Source organism: Lepidochelys kempii, chromosome 1, assembly GCF_965140285.1.
Source record: "Lepidochelys kempii isolate rLepKem1 chromosome 1, rLepKem1.hap1, whole genome shotgun sequence".
Classification (NCBI taxonomy): Eukaryota; Metazoa; Chordata; order Testudines; family Cheloniidae; genus Lepidochelys; species Lepidochelys kempii.
In genome coordinates, this window is record NC_136380.1 from 312,076,632 (window position 1) to 312,094,022 (window position 17,391).

Here is a 17,391-nt window from a genome sequence, read left to right on the forward strand (position 1 = left end):
GTGGCTTTATCTACATCTAAATGCATATCTTCCTTAAAAACAACATTCATAATGGTAATTAGACAATTACATTTACTTCAACAGTTTTGTAGCTAACATCTCAACATCCATCTTTATTACTTATAAGTAGGGTTGGCAAAATTTGATTTTTATTTTCTTTTAATTTTGATGGATAATATCTATTTTTATTTTTAAGCTTTTTCTATTTTTATCATTTTAAATTTTCACATATATTGGAAATTATGGGGGGGAAGTGGTCAGACAATTGGGAGGGTTCAGACAGTAATGATTCAAAAAGTTAAGCTTTCTAACCATTAAAACACAAATTGTCAACATCACATGTCAAAATATACAAAGCAAATATCCTTAAATTAAACTCCAATAAGTTCTCTAGCAGCATTTTTGTTACTTGGACCATCTGTAAATTCTGATGATCATCAATGGAAATATTTTTTCATCAGTATGTGTGTGTACACTGAAATTGAAATTTACTGAAATGTACAGATAAACTTCTAAGACTATTTATACGAAGTCTACCACCTTGGTATAAAAAAAAAAAATGCTTCCTACCTGTAACAGATAACTGCTGGCATCTCTCTGAATATGACTGGTCTGTTAAAAAATGACATATTTTGAAGGAAAAGTAATTGTGTTAATTGAGTATAACATTGCTACTAACCACTTAACATTGTACGATTGTTATTAATTCTGAGTTATAGATAACTGCTGCATTTCAGTTAATAGGAAAAAATTAATGAAATCACTGATGAAAACTTGATACTCTACATAAAACTACATTTATATTTGTCTTGATGTCATTTGTAGTTGAGAAATTTATATTTTTTTAGCTGGGCAAATCTCTCTCCTATCTACACTGCTAATGGTATAATTAGGCACCCCCTAATCATTCAAAAATCCACTTGCTTTTGATCCCTGACTTACGCCTTGTGTTTTATTTTATTTTTCATAGGTGTTTGTTTGTCCACTAACTAGACCAAATGTGGTCCAATGGCAGACAATTGAAATGTATGATCATATAAGTGTGTCAATTAAAGTGTTTTAAACCATGAAAGATGCTTTACAATAGATTAATACCTACATCTGATAATGCCTCTTACTATAAGAGGGTCCATTCCATTCTGTTTAGGCAAGACCTATTTTTCATTATCACAGTATCCTTTAGGTTTTGCTCAAACTGTATAGGAGAAGAGACTAACAGTAAAAGGCTTCATCAGGTGCAGGTATCTTTATTCATATATAATAATATTTATCTTAGATTTATGTTTACACAGTGCATATTAGTACAGCCCTCGTTACTTGTCACATTTGAGCTGCACTTTTACTTTCACCCAAACCTTGTTTTCTATATTTGTTAACAAAGAATGGCATTACAGTTAACATCTCTGCAATTAGATTCCATACACTATAGGATATCTGGTGCCTTTTACGGACATAGATTTCTGTTGAGCTCAAGGACACTAAAAAGTGTTTTTTTCCTGATCAACAGCTCTGGACATTAACTTCTCCTGCCTGGTAGACTGAGTTCTAGGAATAATTTATTCACTATTCTCATTGTTCCGGACCTCATCAAAAGTTCAGAAGTCTATAACTTCATAATCCGACAGCTAACAGGTAATTTGCTTTAAAATAAACCCAAGGCCTTATTTCTTAGTCTTATAGCAATTCTGAGGTTCTGTCTACAATGGTGTTCACCACAGCGGAATCTAAGAGCAGTAAGGGTCTCCTAAATAGATTCAGTTCCACAGGATTCCATTCTACACAAAAAAGAATTAATATAAGAGATAACTATTGAAAAGGTATATTAAGTATGAATCCAATAGTAGCTGCAAACTTCTCCCTCCAAATATAAACTTTTTTTAAAATAAAAATGTACTGAATTTCTAAAACCACAGCACCATTCCCTTGAACATCTGTATATTAGCTCATAAGAGTCTATTGTTTTTTTGATGAGTGAGAGATTTATGCAGGTAACAGACACAGAATGAAATGGAAGCAACACTCGTGAAATACCCAGAAAGGAGAATAGATTCTTGAATCTTAGTTCTTCGAAACAGAGATAGTGAGTATTTTGCTACTATTCCTATGTGTCATCATAGGCAAAGGATAGGCTCTTTCTTAGGTAGACACCTTACTTTTGATGTGAGTTTCCTTAAACCAGCATTCTGTTTTTTATGAACATGCTTCCTGTTAAGGGTTTGTACACAGTGGGGTAATGCACACTAGTTGCACATTAATTGGTGTGTACACCCTGCTGGTGTGCACTAAATGTTCTCTAGTGTGTTTTAACATAGTGCTGTTTCAAAACAGTGCTACGTTACAGTGAAGTGAAGATCTTACCCTCTGTGTTTAAATTAACTCTTTACCAAGTCCTTTTTAACATTCATTTATTTACATGACAATCTTCTGCTGTGAAACAGAACAATAAGAGAATATTGGTTTCTGGTCTAATAGAAATGTATCTTGTATCTCCCAAATACTTTTTGTTTAAATGAAAGAAAAACATTCCATGTCTTCTTTAAAGCAATAATAAATATAACATGACCAGTATTATTTTCATGTAGCAAGAAATAGTGAATCAATTTCCTTACATGATAGACTGCCAAAAATGCCATCCAATTCCAGTGAAGACATGCTCTCCACATTTTGACTCTCTGTGAGATTCACAGAATCCATGAATCTATAAAGAAAGAACAAAAGTTTTAAAGATATACATTTTCTGTGGTTTTCAATAGATCTTAAAGGTATCAAAGATGTGAACCTTTTCTTCACAGAGTCCAGCTAGAAGTTTAGGTATAATAGAAACTATTGTACGGACAGAAAACAGAAAAGAATCCAAGGGCTATAGGCATGTTTACTGAAGATTCAGTAGGAGAGACCCTCTGAATCAATATCCTATATAGCACAGAGAGAGAACTGTGCTGCTGGAAGTGCAGACTTTCTGATGAAATATAAAATTGAGACCTTGAACCTGAGCTATTCTTTGCCTATGGGCCCTAATTCAATACAGTATTTATTGATGTGCCTTGCTTTAAACATGGACTTAAATCTCACTGACTTCAATTGGATCTAAGGACATGCTTTAAGTGAAGCAAATGCTTAATTACTTTGCTTAACTGGCACCTTCATCATTAAAAGACTGCATGCCACTTTTAAAAAGAGTATTATGTTTACAACACCTGCTAGCTTGGCTAAATCATAACTTGGACCATTATGATTTGTTAATCTAAACTCCTCTTATAGTTTCAATTGGAAAATTTAATCCTCACTTACCTACCCTCTTTTGAAAACTGTTCTGTGGTATGGTAGTGCCAAACGGCAATCAAATTCCACTCCAGAAGCACTGGGTGCTTACATGTAATCAACCCCCAAAGCACTTACAAATGTAAATAGCTTCTGTTTACTAAAATTCTAAAATACTGCAATTAAACTTCCAGACTAGTCTCAAAGATTATTTACAGAACTTACGCTTTTAGTTCTTTGACATCTGGATTATTTTCTGGCAGGACCCTAATTCCTCGACCATAACAGGTGCCACCATGAAGATGAAATTCTACATAGGAAACATCAGGCTGGTTCTCAGCACTGGCTTGTTTTGTATGCAGACTGTAAATTCTCAGAAAGCTTCCAACCTAAGCAAACACATGATTTCATAATATAAAATGAATAGAATTATCATGCTTTTCTCCTAATAAAAGCCTCTGAACCCTCAGAATCAATCCCCTTGTCTACTTTTACTCTCAATGTTAAGCTGGTGTGCAACTGTCCCATCAGTTGAGAAAGACTGGATCTGGCTTCTTGCAAAGTCTGCTATCAATTTTGCTCTCCAAGCAGCCAAAGTAAACAAGCCCAAGTACTTCCTCCCTGTAAGGACAGAGTACATTTTTATAATTGCAATAAGACTCTCCAGAGACAGATCTGTGTTGTAATTTTCATGTCCACATGGTTCATTTGATAGAACTCAGTATTTGGCTTTATGTCCACCACATCACTAGGAGTAAATTAATGCAGTAAGTTTCATGCCCCACCATGTGTTATTGTTCAATGAGCAAATAATTTACTTTGGGGCATCAAAGAACCAACACCTTTCACAGCTCCAAACCTTTGGCACCACTTCTAACTCTGCCAGACTTCCTCTCCACGGATCAACAGTAGGTAGAGTATTTCCCCCCTTGCTTAGAATCAGTTCTGTGATATCAAAACACAGACTTGCCAAATTACAAAAATACTTTAAAATCTATTTACAAAGATGACTTCAAAGACAAAGGAGGTCCCAGAGGATTACTGGTGTTTCACATATTTTCAGAATGAATATTTTTTATTATAACAAAAATAAATGACAGTTTTTTCATAAGGTAGGCACATTTGGGGGGTTAACTATGTTCATTTTCCTTTGACTTATTTTAATGATTTAGGAATATAATTTACTGTTTTCCATATCCTTGTTGAAAAACATCAGCCAGGATTCAGTTGATAGGCTGACAGTTAAGGCAGCCTTCTTTCAAGTTGCAAATATTTAATAATCTTGATTTATACTTGCTCTAAGTACCTTTGAAACATGACTCATATACGTAAATTACAGAAGACTCTAAATTCACACTGGATTAACCTCAATATTGCAGGGGTAACACTTAAAAAGTTCTGTTTTGACTGCCTGGTTTGAACACATAATTGCCCACATGGGCAGAAATTTCTTAAGTGCACTCATAGCACTTATTGGGCCTGATTCTCAGCAGGTGTAGACTGGAAAAACTCCATTAAAGCCAATGGATTTATGCAGATTAGTATTAACTAATGGTGTGGCCCATTATTTTTATAGCCACATCTGTTTTGCATTACAGTTTACAGTGGGTTCACTCACAGTTCATGAGACACTCTTTGTTTCTTACATACCTAGATAATTATTTTTTAAAAATAAAAATGTATGATTAAGTGTTTTGCATTTGTTCACTTAGATGATAAATATTTAAGGTTTGAGGGAGCAAGAGGGAAGGGGCTGGAGATAATGGCCTACACCTTTAAAAATCAATGGGAGACTTGCAATTGTCTAAGCACAGAACCAGTCCCAAGACAGAGAGGGGCTAACCAAACTAACGAGTCTTGGAGACAGATTTAAGAGTCTACAAGGTGCAAAGTGGCTGGGAGTGCATTCCTGGAATATGGAGAATGGTGACAGATGGCAAAAAGTTGCTTGTGAAAGGAGGCTATCAACAAAGCATTGAAATATGATGAGTTGGCAGAACATAGGTTGTATGTGGAAAAAAGGAAATGTAGTCAGGAGCCACACTGTACAGAACTTTGAAGAGGAGGTTAAAGAGTTGAGCTTGATGCAGATGAAGACCAGAAGTCAGTGCAAGTTTTCAAGAGAGCAATACATACGCACACAGGTAAGTGGAACAGTGAATAAAGATGATGATTTTTCCAGTAGCATGATGGGTAGACTGACTGGCACAGTGTGAAGGCTGAAAGCAAAGCTATCCAAGTCTTTACAAATTAAAAAAAAATAGTACTGATTTTATTTCCACTACCTCCAACTACTCAGGATACTGATGATTTAGAAACACCATACCATTATTGTAATAAAAATCACACTCTTCAAATTAAATTGGGACAACCAGAGCAGACTTAACATAAGAACAGCCATACTGGATCAGACCAATGGTCCATCTAGCCCAGTTTTCTATCTTCCGACAGTGGCCAATTCCAGATGCTTCAGAGGTAATAAACAGAACAGTGCAATCAAGTGATTCATCCCATGTCACCCATTCCCAGCTTCTGGCAAACAGAGACTAGGGACACTTCAAAGCATGGGTTTGCATCCCTGACCATCCTAGCTAATACCTAGTGAGGGACCTATCCACCATGAACTTATCTAGTTCTTTTTTGAACCCTGTTATAGTCTTGGCCTTCACAATATCCCCGTGCAAGGAGTTCCACAGGTTGACTGTGCATTGTATGAAGAAATACTTCTCCTTTTGTTTGTTTTAAACCTGCTGCCCATTACTTTCATTTGGTGACCCTTGTTCTTGTGTTATGAGAAGTAAATAACACTTCCTTATTTACTTTCCCCACACCAGTCATGATTTTATCAAACTCTATCATATCTCCTCCTTAGTTGTCTCTTTTTCAAGCTGAAAAGTCCAAGTCTTATTAGTCTCTCCTCATATGGAAGCTGTTCCATACCTCTAAGCATTTTTATTGCCCTTTTCTGAACCTTTCCCAATTCCAATATATCTTTTTTGAGATGGGGTGACCGCATCTGCACACAGTATTCAAGATGTGGGCATACCATGGATTTATATAGAAGCAATATGATATTTTCTGTCATATTATCTATCCGTTTCCTAATTATTCCCAACATTCTGTTAGCTTTTTTTGACTGCCGCTGCACATTGAGTGGATGTTTTCAGAGAACTATCCACAAGAACTCCAAGATCTCTTTCTTAAGTGGTAACAGCTATTTTGGACCCTGTCATTTTATGTGTATAATTGAGATTATGTTCTCCAATGTGCAATATTTTGCATTTATCAACATTGAATTTAATTTGCCATTTTGCTGCTCAGTCACCCAGTTTTGTGAGATTCCTTTGTCTCTTTGGAGCTTTTGATTATGAAAGCTATGATATCCGAATGACCTGAAATGCACGGATTACATTCAGTTAGTTTTCTCACTAGAGATTCTACAGTCTTCTGAGTTTCCTTTGAGGCTAACCACTTGTTTTTAACCATCTTGATAACTTGAGATTTGCACATTAGCTCCCATTACTGACAGGCATTATCAACAACTTACTAGGCAAATGATAAAGTGCCAACTATCTTTAAATTCTAGGATCATTCCTTTTACTAAGAAACCAAGTTTGGACCATAAAGAGCTTGCCTAATTACTGCTTACTCTCAAACCTCCCATTTTATGGATAGTGTTTGGTAAGTCAGTGCTTATTCAATTCCAGGTGCACTTGGACACCAATGATATAGGAAGTAGATTCCAATCTCCCTCTTGGCTTTCCTTAGAGTAGAGACTATTTTAATCAGAGTCTTAAATTATCTGCTGAGTTTAAAATAAACAGTTGAATGTTGGGTTTATGTTGCATCTCTCAGTAGTCTTTTTATAGGCCAGACCAGTCACTAAACTATATTGCTACCCTTCATTCCTGGAATGTGCCTTGAAGTAAATCAGTGATAATGGAAAAACGTGTTTCATCGATGAACTGGAAGTGTGGTGTCTCTCAAGTTCTATACTATCTGTTTGGCTTAGTCTTTCTACCACCGTGTCAGAAGTCAGCAACAGACTGCACTTTTCTAGGGAGGTGCTATGGAGTGGAACCTGCTCTCTTCCTGAAAGCTGTCTGTCTCTTCGTCCTTTGAAAAAGTATAAAAATCCTATACACCTTACAGCTTTGGATTCAGAGATGTTTACATTATATTTGTCACCACCTCTTCCAATCCTCTTCCTCTCTTTTTTAAAGTTGTATTTCTCCATCTGATTTCCCGTCTTTGTATTTTAAGATGGTATTTTATTAGTTTCATCAGACTGTTAACAATGGTAAGCTTTCTCTTCTTCTCTCTCTTTTTTAAACTGAAATGAGAACTGAGAAATTCATAAAAATTAATAAAAAATTTTTACTACCTTGTTGAACAATCCTGAGATAAAGACAGCACAGGGTAAAAGGCAGTTGTTTGCAGAAATTAATACACCGTTTCGGGAGAATTTGGAGGAAGTAAACAGTTGGTAGTTGAGGAAGTGTAAAAAAGTAACGGTTCTGAAGATGTTAAAGAGTAACAGTTGTGGTGATATAAGTAAGTTAGTTTTTGGTTTGATGATAAAACCCAGTTATGTAGATGTAATTATTTGTGCACTCGGTACAGTCACATTGGGTGGAACCCTGGCAGTTAAACAGATTATACAAGGGGGTCAGGTGGCTACTACCATCACTATGTTTTTGTCCCCAGGAGGCTTTATAGCTATTCTGTGGGAAAATGGGCGCTTTTCCCACAGAAATGGTCTGTAAAGGACTATCTGGCTGCCTGCAGCACTCTGATCTATATTATTTGACTATTGGATGAGTTAATCAAAATCATTAAAGGAATGCAAGGGGTTTCTAGTGGAACTTAACTTGACTGTCTCTGATTGTACAAGATGGGAGTGTAATCAGGTACAGTTGTGTAAAAAATAATAATAGCAGTGCAAGGAATGTTAAGATCAATGGTTGTGAAACCCTCAGTTCTGTATTGTTTTATCTTTATGGCCCCCACTTTTCTATTGTTATTCTATCTGGTTCTCTAATTGTTTCTGTCTGCTGTATAATTAATTTTGCTAGGTGTAAGTTAATTAGGGTAGTGGGATATAATTGGTTAGAAAATTACGTTAGGATTGATTAATTAATTTTTTAGTAAAATGACTGGTTAAGGTATAGCTGAGAATATTACTATATAAACGGGTCAAACAGGAAGTGGAGGGAAGGGAAATTGGAATCATGCTTGCTAAGGCAGGGGAAGGGAGCAGGGAATAGGAAATGGAGAACAGGGACACAGGCAAGACTCTGCAGTATCAGAGCTGGGAAGGGGGACAGGGTAAATGCTCTGCGGTGTTAGTGGGGAACACTGGGGAACAGACGCTATCAGCATATAGAGATAAGTCCGACTGGTGTGAAGGGCTTCAGAATATGCTTGCTTGCAAACTAACCCCAATAAACATCGTATTGTCCGCACTTTGGATTTCTGTTCTTTTGAGGCTTGCTGTCTGTGTGACAAGAATCAGGGAAGTGGGAGGGCAAGGAAAAGCCTTCTAAAGTGTTTAGAAAGATAAATGCTGGTATTTGTTTTTCCCCAGCTTTCCAAGTATTGGTATAGTAAGATGACTGCACGAGCCTCCAATTTATCCATATGTAGCAGCCCAGTAGAAATAAAACACATGAATCCAGCCAGAGACAAGTGGGAAAATGTCACTGACTTAAGCAAATTGGCAACCTGGAGATTTTGCAGTTTCACTTCCATTTTCCCCAGAATCAGTTTAAGCATGAATCTTTTTACAGGTCAATTCTTAGCAAAGTAGGAATAAATGTGAAATGAACAGCCTGAACTTTAATGAGAAATCATCTAGGGGATAAGGCTACCTCCCTAAAAATCCAGAGATAATTTCCATCTCATACATTTATAATCATTTGGGCTTGGTCACCCAATAATCTCATTTGTATTTTTTTAATCGTTATCCTGGATTTAATACAAAACGTGATATATCCTGGTGTGTGTGTGTGTGTGTGTGTGTATATATATATATATTGTGACAAAGCTCTGTCCTTGCCTCCGTGGGTCGTGTGTTTCCTGGCGGATTTCGCTAGCCTCAGAGGCTCACCGTGACCCTGCACGTAACCCTTCTCTCTCTCTCGAGACAAGGGTCACAGTCTACTGAGCCATTTTCATCATAAGCCAGCAAGGGAGGTGAGGAGAAGTTATCCTTCCTTGCACAGTCTCTGTTGTCTCCCAGTCTCGTGATTAATCAGGGGGCAAAGGTGTGGGGCAGGGGGAGCCCAGGCCCACCCTCTACTTCGGGCTCCAGCCCAGGGACCCTAATAGTATCAGCTATGGTAGCTGACCTTTTAGAAACATGACATGTACAATTCCCTGGGCTACTTCCCCCACAGCAGCCCTCACTTCCTCAAGCTCCACTTGACCCTGACCTCAGGGCCTCCTTCCTTGTGCCTGATATGGTGTGTACTACTCAGCCTCTCCAACAGCGCAACTTCCTCCCACAGCTCCTGACATGCACACCCACCTAACTGGGAGCCTTTTAACTAGTTTCAGCCAGCCCCTGATTGGCTTCAGATGTCCCAATCAACCTAGCCTTCTCCCTGCCTTCTGGAAAGTTCTTAATTGGCCCCAGGTGTCTTAATTGACCTGGAGCAGCTGCCATTTCACTTATACTGGTGCCAGGGATTTGTTTAGCCTGGAGCTAATATATCTATCTCCCACTACTTTTCTATAGCCATCTGGCCTTGCCCTGTCACAATATACACACAATGAACAATTTTTTTTTCTTTTTTTTTTGCCTACTGAGTAGGTGCAGAAGAAAGCCTGAGATATGTGATCACTGCGTGATTGATCTTGTTGAGTTAGGGATAAGTATGTACTAGGCAAGCAGAGGTAGAGGTTTTGCTGGTGCCAACTGCCCTTTTCTTGGGCTCAGCCTAAACACCAGGCCACTAGAATACTGGGATGAGAAGAAAAAAGAAAACACAGCTTTGTACACAGAATCTGATTCATCCAAAGAAAACAGAACTCTACTTGAGGGAGAGGGAAGGCCAGGTTCCTTTTCTCTTAACTTCTTTTGTTTTCCTTTCCCTTCTTGCCCTGAGCCCCAATATGCCAAAGCACTTAAGCATGAGAGTGGATCCACTGCAACCAATGGGACTATTCACATGCTTAAATTTGTTCACATCCTTAGGAGCGTTGCTGTTGTTGTGGGAACTATTTCCCCCTAAAAAGTTAATAAAATACAGTTTAATACATACTTATTAATTACCTTCCCTAATATTACTTTTCCCCATCACACACAAACAGTTGCTTTTATTGCTGGTACAATGGTATCAAGAATGAAGGGAAGCTGGTCCATACAATTATGAATGTGAAAGGAGTTGGTTCATGAGATAATCTCCCTATTAGGATGTAGTCCATGCTGTGAAAGCATTTGTAAGCCCCATGATCTACAAAATCATCAACCCCACCATTAACTCAAACTAAAAACAGGATGAGCATAATCCAAGAGTAATTAGGATTAATCCCTCAGTGAGACCATAGGAAGCCAGAAGAAGCCAATTAGAAACAACTGAAAGGCTGTCAAATCAGGAAAGGTAGAAGGTCAAAGAAAAATATGAGAAAGTTTTGAAAGAATACATCTTACTTGTATGGAATTCTTTGCATCAGACTTAGAATGAAGTATGAGAAGTCCCAAAAGTTGATACATCCAAAACATAAGGATGCTGTTGCATAGCCTTGTAGTGCTATATAAAGAGCAACTTAAAAAACAAAACAAAACCCTAAACTCAAGGAAAAAGATGACTACTTACCTTACTACAGTACTATAATTGCTGTTCCTCAAAATGTGGGTGCATATGTATATTCCACTCAGATGTGTACATGCCCTGTGCACCAAAGCCAGAGAAGGTAGCCTAGTTGTACCCAGAGGGGTAGCAGTCATACCCTCTGGCCCTTTATCTCCTCCCCAATTTATTTAAGGGTAGGCCAGTGCCTACCTTCCTCAGTTTCCACACTGAAAAGTAAAGAATTGAGACTCTGACGCAGAGGGGACAAAAGGTGGATCATAGAATACATATCTGTACCCAAATTTCAAAGAACAGATACAGTACAGGTAAGTACCAGTCTTTTCTTTGAGTGGCTGCAGACCTGCATTCCACTCAGATGAGTCACAGGCAGTATTAGAAGGAGGTGGGGCTCTGCGTCTCCTTAAAAGCCCGTCTCCTTAAAGAGCATCTGAAAGACTGCCTTTCCAAAATTCACTTCTGATTTGGATGTAGTTGTAATAGCATAATGCTTGGTAAATGTATGCATGGAAGACCAAGTAGCAGCCCTGCAAATGTCCAATGTCAAAACATCACTGAGAAACGTGATCTATGTTGCATGGGACCTTAACCTCTGTGGAAGTAAACTCTGAGCTATCCCACAAGCCATTGTAATACAGGATGTTATCCATCTGGAAGTCGTCTGTGCAGAGACTGTTTGACTGTTTATGCAATCTGCAAATGAAACTGAAAGATGAAGAAGTGATGAAAAAACTGGCTTAGTTCTTTCCAAGTAAAATTCCAAGCATCATCTCACATCCAAGGAATGAAGATGCTGTTCGTCAGCATTTGATTGAGGTTTGGAAAAAAACCAGAGATAAGCAAATTGTCTGGTTAAGATGAAATTGTGACAAAAGCTTTGGATGAGGTCTCAAGGCCACTTTGTCCTTGAAAGACCGGGTATACATTAAGAACTGAAGCTCACTAACTCTTCTCATGGAAGTTATGGCCACAAGACACAATGTCTTTACGCACAGGAGAGATAGAAAACAAGTTGCCAACGGGTCAAACGGAGGACCCATGAGAGCAACCAACACAATATTAAGACTCCACTGAGAAATCACTACCATGGAGTTTGAGTAAACTGATTTACTTGAACTGGAGGATGAAATGCTGAAATCACCAATAAGTGCATGTGGTCATAAGACCTAACATCTTCAGGCCCACTTGGGTAGTAGTCGAAGGGTAAAATGGAGAGACAGATACAGGTGATGAATTGCCCAGAATTGCTCATTTGGTAGAAATGCCCTCAAGCTCAAGCAGGACCCCAACAAGCTTGCTTTTTTGATTTGGTATTAATGTCAACTTCCCCATGTTTAAGATCAGACCCAGATGATCAAAAAGGAGTAATGTGAACTGTACATTCAAGTGGACTTGTTCCCCTCACTGACCAATCATCCAGGTATGGGAAGACATGAATTCCTCTTTTTCTAATTTTTAGCCTGGAGTTTTAGTCTGAATCATACATAAATAAAAGACCCTTGAATATAAGGGAATTTTTTGGAGTTGAATCTTTATAAAATATACAAGAGACACCACCTTACAAAATTTGCCTGATAGCAAAAATTTCTGAGCTGGATAAATTTTTAATAGTTAAGTGCTGTATTTCTCCTCATATCCAATGATCCTAAGGAATAAATCTAACTGTATGATTAGCTCTGAGCAGCCATTTTTTAGAGACTAAAGGTGAGAGTCTACAAAGATTTGAGGCAGTTAAACATGAATTTTGGCTCTGATCTTAAAAAAAAACAACAACTTATTATAGCGACAATTAGAGAGCCAAATGAGTAATTTATAAAGCTATTTTTGCTCTAGCTGGTTCTATGGAGCACAAAATAGCGTATCATTATTCTTTCCACCCAAGCAAAAGAGAAATGAAACTGCTGGATTAAAAGACAGACAAGAGTTTGCAAGCTAGCAATACTCAATGTCATTATAATACATTAAGGATGGATATTGTGTTGTACTTCAAGCAAAGCCAATCGAACCACATATTGTACCATATTAGTGAATGATGAACCTCTCCAAGTTTTTTGATCACTACAAGGCATTGCTTCCCCCCGTATTTATATTTTGATCACATACACATAGATGTCTTTTCATTCTTAGTGATACTATTAATTTGTTTTAGACATTTGATAACTGCTTATAAGTAAAGTGATATAATTATAACCAGCAGCGTCATATATGAAAACGGTTGTACAGGTTATGAATAGCAACACAGTATAACATTAATTGATTATACCCTATGTAAGAAAGCGTAATATATATAAATTCCTTTGGGAGGCAGCATTGCATATTGTTAGCATCATGTTAAGCAAGAAGCTTTGAACATGCTAAGTAATATCAACTCCCAATTCACAGAATGCTTGTACAAAAAGCGTATGACACTTCTTTATATTTTAGCCGGTGCTAAGATATAATCCACCAGGAAAAAAAACATTAAAAAGAGCACTGCCACTATCAGTCTCTATAAATGACATCTTCAATTATAGATGTCAATGACTAGAGACAAGAAACAGCTCCCCTTACTTGAACTTGAACTAGAACAATCCTCTTAATGAACTACAGCTGGTACCTGTATGACAAGTATGTTTAAAAAAATGTTAAAGAAACATCAAAATGGAAATCAACAACAAAACATTCCAGATAGCATTCAAGAACATACCAGAAGTAGGTACCAATATAATTAATAGATGATGATTCTAAAAACGACAATAAAAGAAAATATGACAAATAAAATATATGATAAATAACAAATTTACATCAGATATTTAAGGCAAGTAAAATTAAAAGCTAAAGCAACTTTTCAGCAAACAAAGTTCTCCCCACTATCCTAAGCCATACAGGACAATGCCTATGTTTGTTAAAAAGAATGCACAGTATTTTAAAGAACATTTAGAGTGGCAGTCATTAAAAAGCCAATACTGGCCAATAATTAGTGTACACTGGTATCTAATGTGATCAGTTTCCAATTAACTTTGGTGCCCTCTATGGTACCAGTGATCAAATATTAACTTTCTAATCCACTTGCAAAACTCAAAATGATTTCTGTTCGACATATATTGATGACCATTCTGTCTTATCCACATTCTACATAGCCATACATAATGGGTTAAATTGTGTCCAGTCCTTCAGAAGTGAGCGTCAGGAACAAGCAACACAATCAGAGACCTTGCACTGAGGAACAAAAGACCTAAAGAGATTTAGAACTCTCTCTCTCTCACATACACACACACGGTAGAAGAGGTCGGGGTAGGGAAGGACCATGGCCCTGCCTGACTGTCTTCCCTGTTCAGAAGGTGCCATGTTTTCTTATATTCCAAGAGATAATCTGCTTGCTGGTACAATAAATACAGGAGCATCTGCTGGGACAATGTACATTTACATCTCTCCCAATGCAGCAATGCTGAAGAGCTATCTTCTGACCTGATGGGGAAATGAAGGCAGCAACCGTACATAAAATAAAGCCTATTTATCAGTAGTAATTACAGCGTAGTCATAGTCTTACTAATCTTTAGTTTTCCCAACAGAAAACCCTATTCATAATCTGACTGGAAAAAAAGATGTATATAATATACTCAGATATTTAGTTCTCTCTGGCATATACTGAAAGACAATATAGTTGTTTTGACAAACTCTTGCAGGGAATAAGCATGAAGATATATTCTGATGCCATGCTTCATGATTTGTTATAAATTGACTATACTGTACTACCCAATTTCTCTACTATGATCTTTTCTTGCTCCTTGTCAGAATGCTTTCAAATGCATACAATTTTAAAATAAAATTAAATATTTTGTTTTTATACAGTCTTTGCTATTGACTTCTTGATAACAAGTCTGGGTAAAGGAGATTATTCTTACATTAAAACATCATTATTCAAAGCTGCTGCTGTTATTCCAAACAGTACATGATGATACTGGAAAGTGTAACCTACCATTTTAACAGCAATTTACATGAAAACACAATTCTAAAGGAATTTCAAAGGAAAAAAGGATGTACCAACAAATAGTGTAGTATTTTATTGGTTCTACCATCCTGAAATTGCCAAAACACCTCCTAAATCGCAATACCTATTACGGGCATTCTTATATTAATACCTATTCTGGAAAGCACTTAGATTTTTACTTAAATCACATTGACTTCAAAAGGATTTTAAGCATGTGCTCAGAGTTAAGCACACAGGATTAGGTGATTTCCTTGTCTGTGCATAACAAAAGCCTGTATTACATGACGTATTACATGAAATAATATGACCACAGATTATTTCAGTCACGTCTCTTGCAAACATTCCCTCATATGTATAGCAAGTCCTTTATTAAAGCATCTCTCCCTTTTACTAAGAACATCTGAAGTTTTAATTATGAGTCTATTCTGTATGACAAATAAGCAAAATTGAGTGCACACAAACATTAAACTTCAAAGATTTGTAAAATTTCAGCATGCAGCAGCTGGAATCCACATTTTTACTGTAACCTTACCTAAATTAGAACCACCTATTATAGCAAAAATTTAAGTCTGTAAATGAATACAAAGAAGGCTCAATGCCTACAATTCTGATTTAGCCTGTAGTTAAGAAAATGTATGTCTTAAAAATTCTAGTGAATTCCAGCGATATATGAATGCTTACTTGACGAATCATACTGTGCCATCAATATTTCGGGCAGGCACAGCTCCCTGAACTTTGCAGGTTCACGATCTTGGGGTAATTTTCCAATACTCTTTCTGTCCTCCTAGTTTCAAATCCAAATTTGTGCAAAGTGCTGTCACTTCTTCATCTATAACACATACAAAATGTGCCCCTTCCTTTATCTCCACGGCCAAAAGTCTTGCTCAGGCAAGAGATAACAAGGATGTGCATAATGCAGTCTCCTCTTCTCAGGTCTCCCTTCTTTCTTCCCAGGTCTCCCTTCTTTCTTCCCATCTTTCCCCTCACCAATACTTCTAATAAGATGCAGTACATTCTACCTCTGCTGCTATGTGTTCTCATTTTCTATTGCACTTCCCATTAGTGCATTTTGCTTTATCAACGTTTTCCACCTTACCAAACCCTTTTTCTTCATCACCATCATTATTATCATCAATTTCACCTCTAAACATCCCCCATCCCCACATTGACACTACACTTGAACAGTCTCCAGTCTCCCAGGGTCCAAACCATCTCAACTCAAGCCCTTCCTAGAAATTCAGTTATTTTGGCTAGTCTTCCATTACCAACCAGAGAGAAAGGATTAGGCTGGGATTTGGTTAGGCTGGGATTTGGGAGACCAGGGTTCAATTTCCTGCTCCACCACAGGCAAGTCACCTAGTCTCTATGCCTCCGTTCCTCATCTGTAAAATGGGGATAATAGCACTTTCCTCCTACCTGATGATAAATACATCAAAGATTGGGAGGTGTTCAGATAGTATGGTATCATGAGCCATATAAGTACCTAAGATAGATTTAGTTTTGCCTGTAATAGAAATTTCAAAGATATATACTCATAAAATTGCAACATAAACACACACACAACAATCTGGACCTACAAGATATGTACTAAACCTAAGCATGTAAAACACATTCTTGTTACATATGTGTGCCCTAGTGGACCTGGGGTAGCCCTCACTGGAAATGCTAATGTCAGGGCAGGCTGCAAAAAGGGAAAGCAGATACTCCCAAGACTGGTGGGTAACACTGAGTTAAACTCCCCAACAAGTCCCAAACTCTTCTTCTGATCCCCCACACTGATTATCAAGAAGCAAAAAAAGAAATTACACAGCCCCCCTGATTGCATTCCAGTTCTCTGGCTCCAAATCAGCACCTAGGTCCGGTGAGAAGTTATTTAAAAAACACTGCTCACACGTACAAAATGTTTTTCTGACCCCAAAGAGTCAGCCATATCACCAGGTCAGTAAAGGTTTGGATGTTACCCAAAATACCACACTCTCAGCCAATCCTTTAGTGTCTAAAACTAAAGGTTTATTATAAAGAAAAAAGGAAGAACAAGAAGAGAGATTTTAAATGGTAAAACAGTCACATACATACAAAGATTTTGAAGTCCATATATCAGATTCCTAGCAGTATTGGTTAGTTTGCTGGCTTGAAAGTCCCTCTAGAACACATCCACAGCTTGGATGGGTCATTCAGTCCTTTGTTCAGAGCTTCGTTTGCAGAAAGGTTATACCAGAGGTAAGAAGCAGGAATTAAAGACAAAATGGAGAAGATGCAGGTGCATTTTATAGTCTTTTGCCATGGGGCTTGTGCTACCTTTGTCCCAAACACAAGCTGCCAGGCACATGGCCTGGAAACCTTAGA

The 17,391-nt window shown here is 37.5% G+C and overlaps 1 protein-coding gene across 6 annotated transcripts in view; it reads right to left on the bottom strand.

The window, feature by feature from the left end:
* Positions 1-17,391, bottom strand: part of POT1 (protection of telomeres 1) — a 149,009-nt gene that overhangs the window by 26,343 nt on the left and 105,275 nt on the right. For all 6 annotated transcript variants that reach the window (XM_073328246.2, XM_073328247.2, XM_073328245.2 and 3 more), the window contains 3 exons: positions 3,487-3,650; positions 2,610-2,698; positions 571-612 (listed from right to left, as the gene is read on the bottom strand). In XM_073328246.2, coding sequence (XP_073184347.1) covers positions 571-612; positions 2,610-2,698; positions 3,487-3,650 — 295 coding nt within the window. The remainder of the gene's footprint in view (positions 1-570; positions 613-2,609; positions 2,699-3,486; positions 3,651-17,391) is intronic.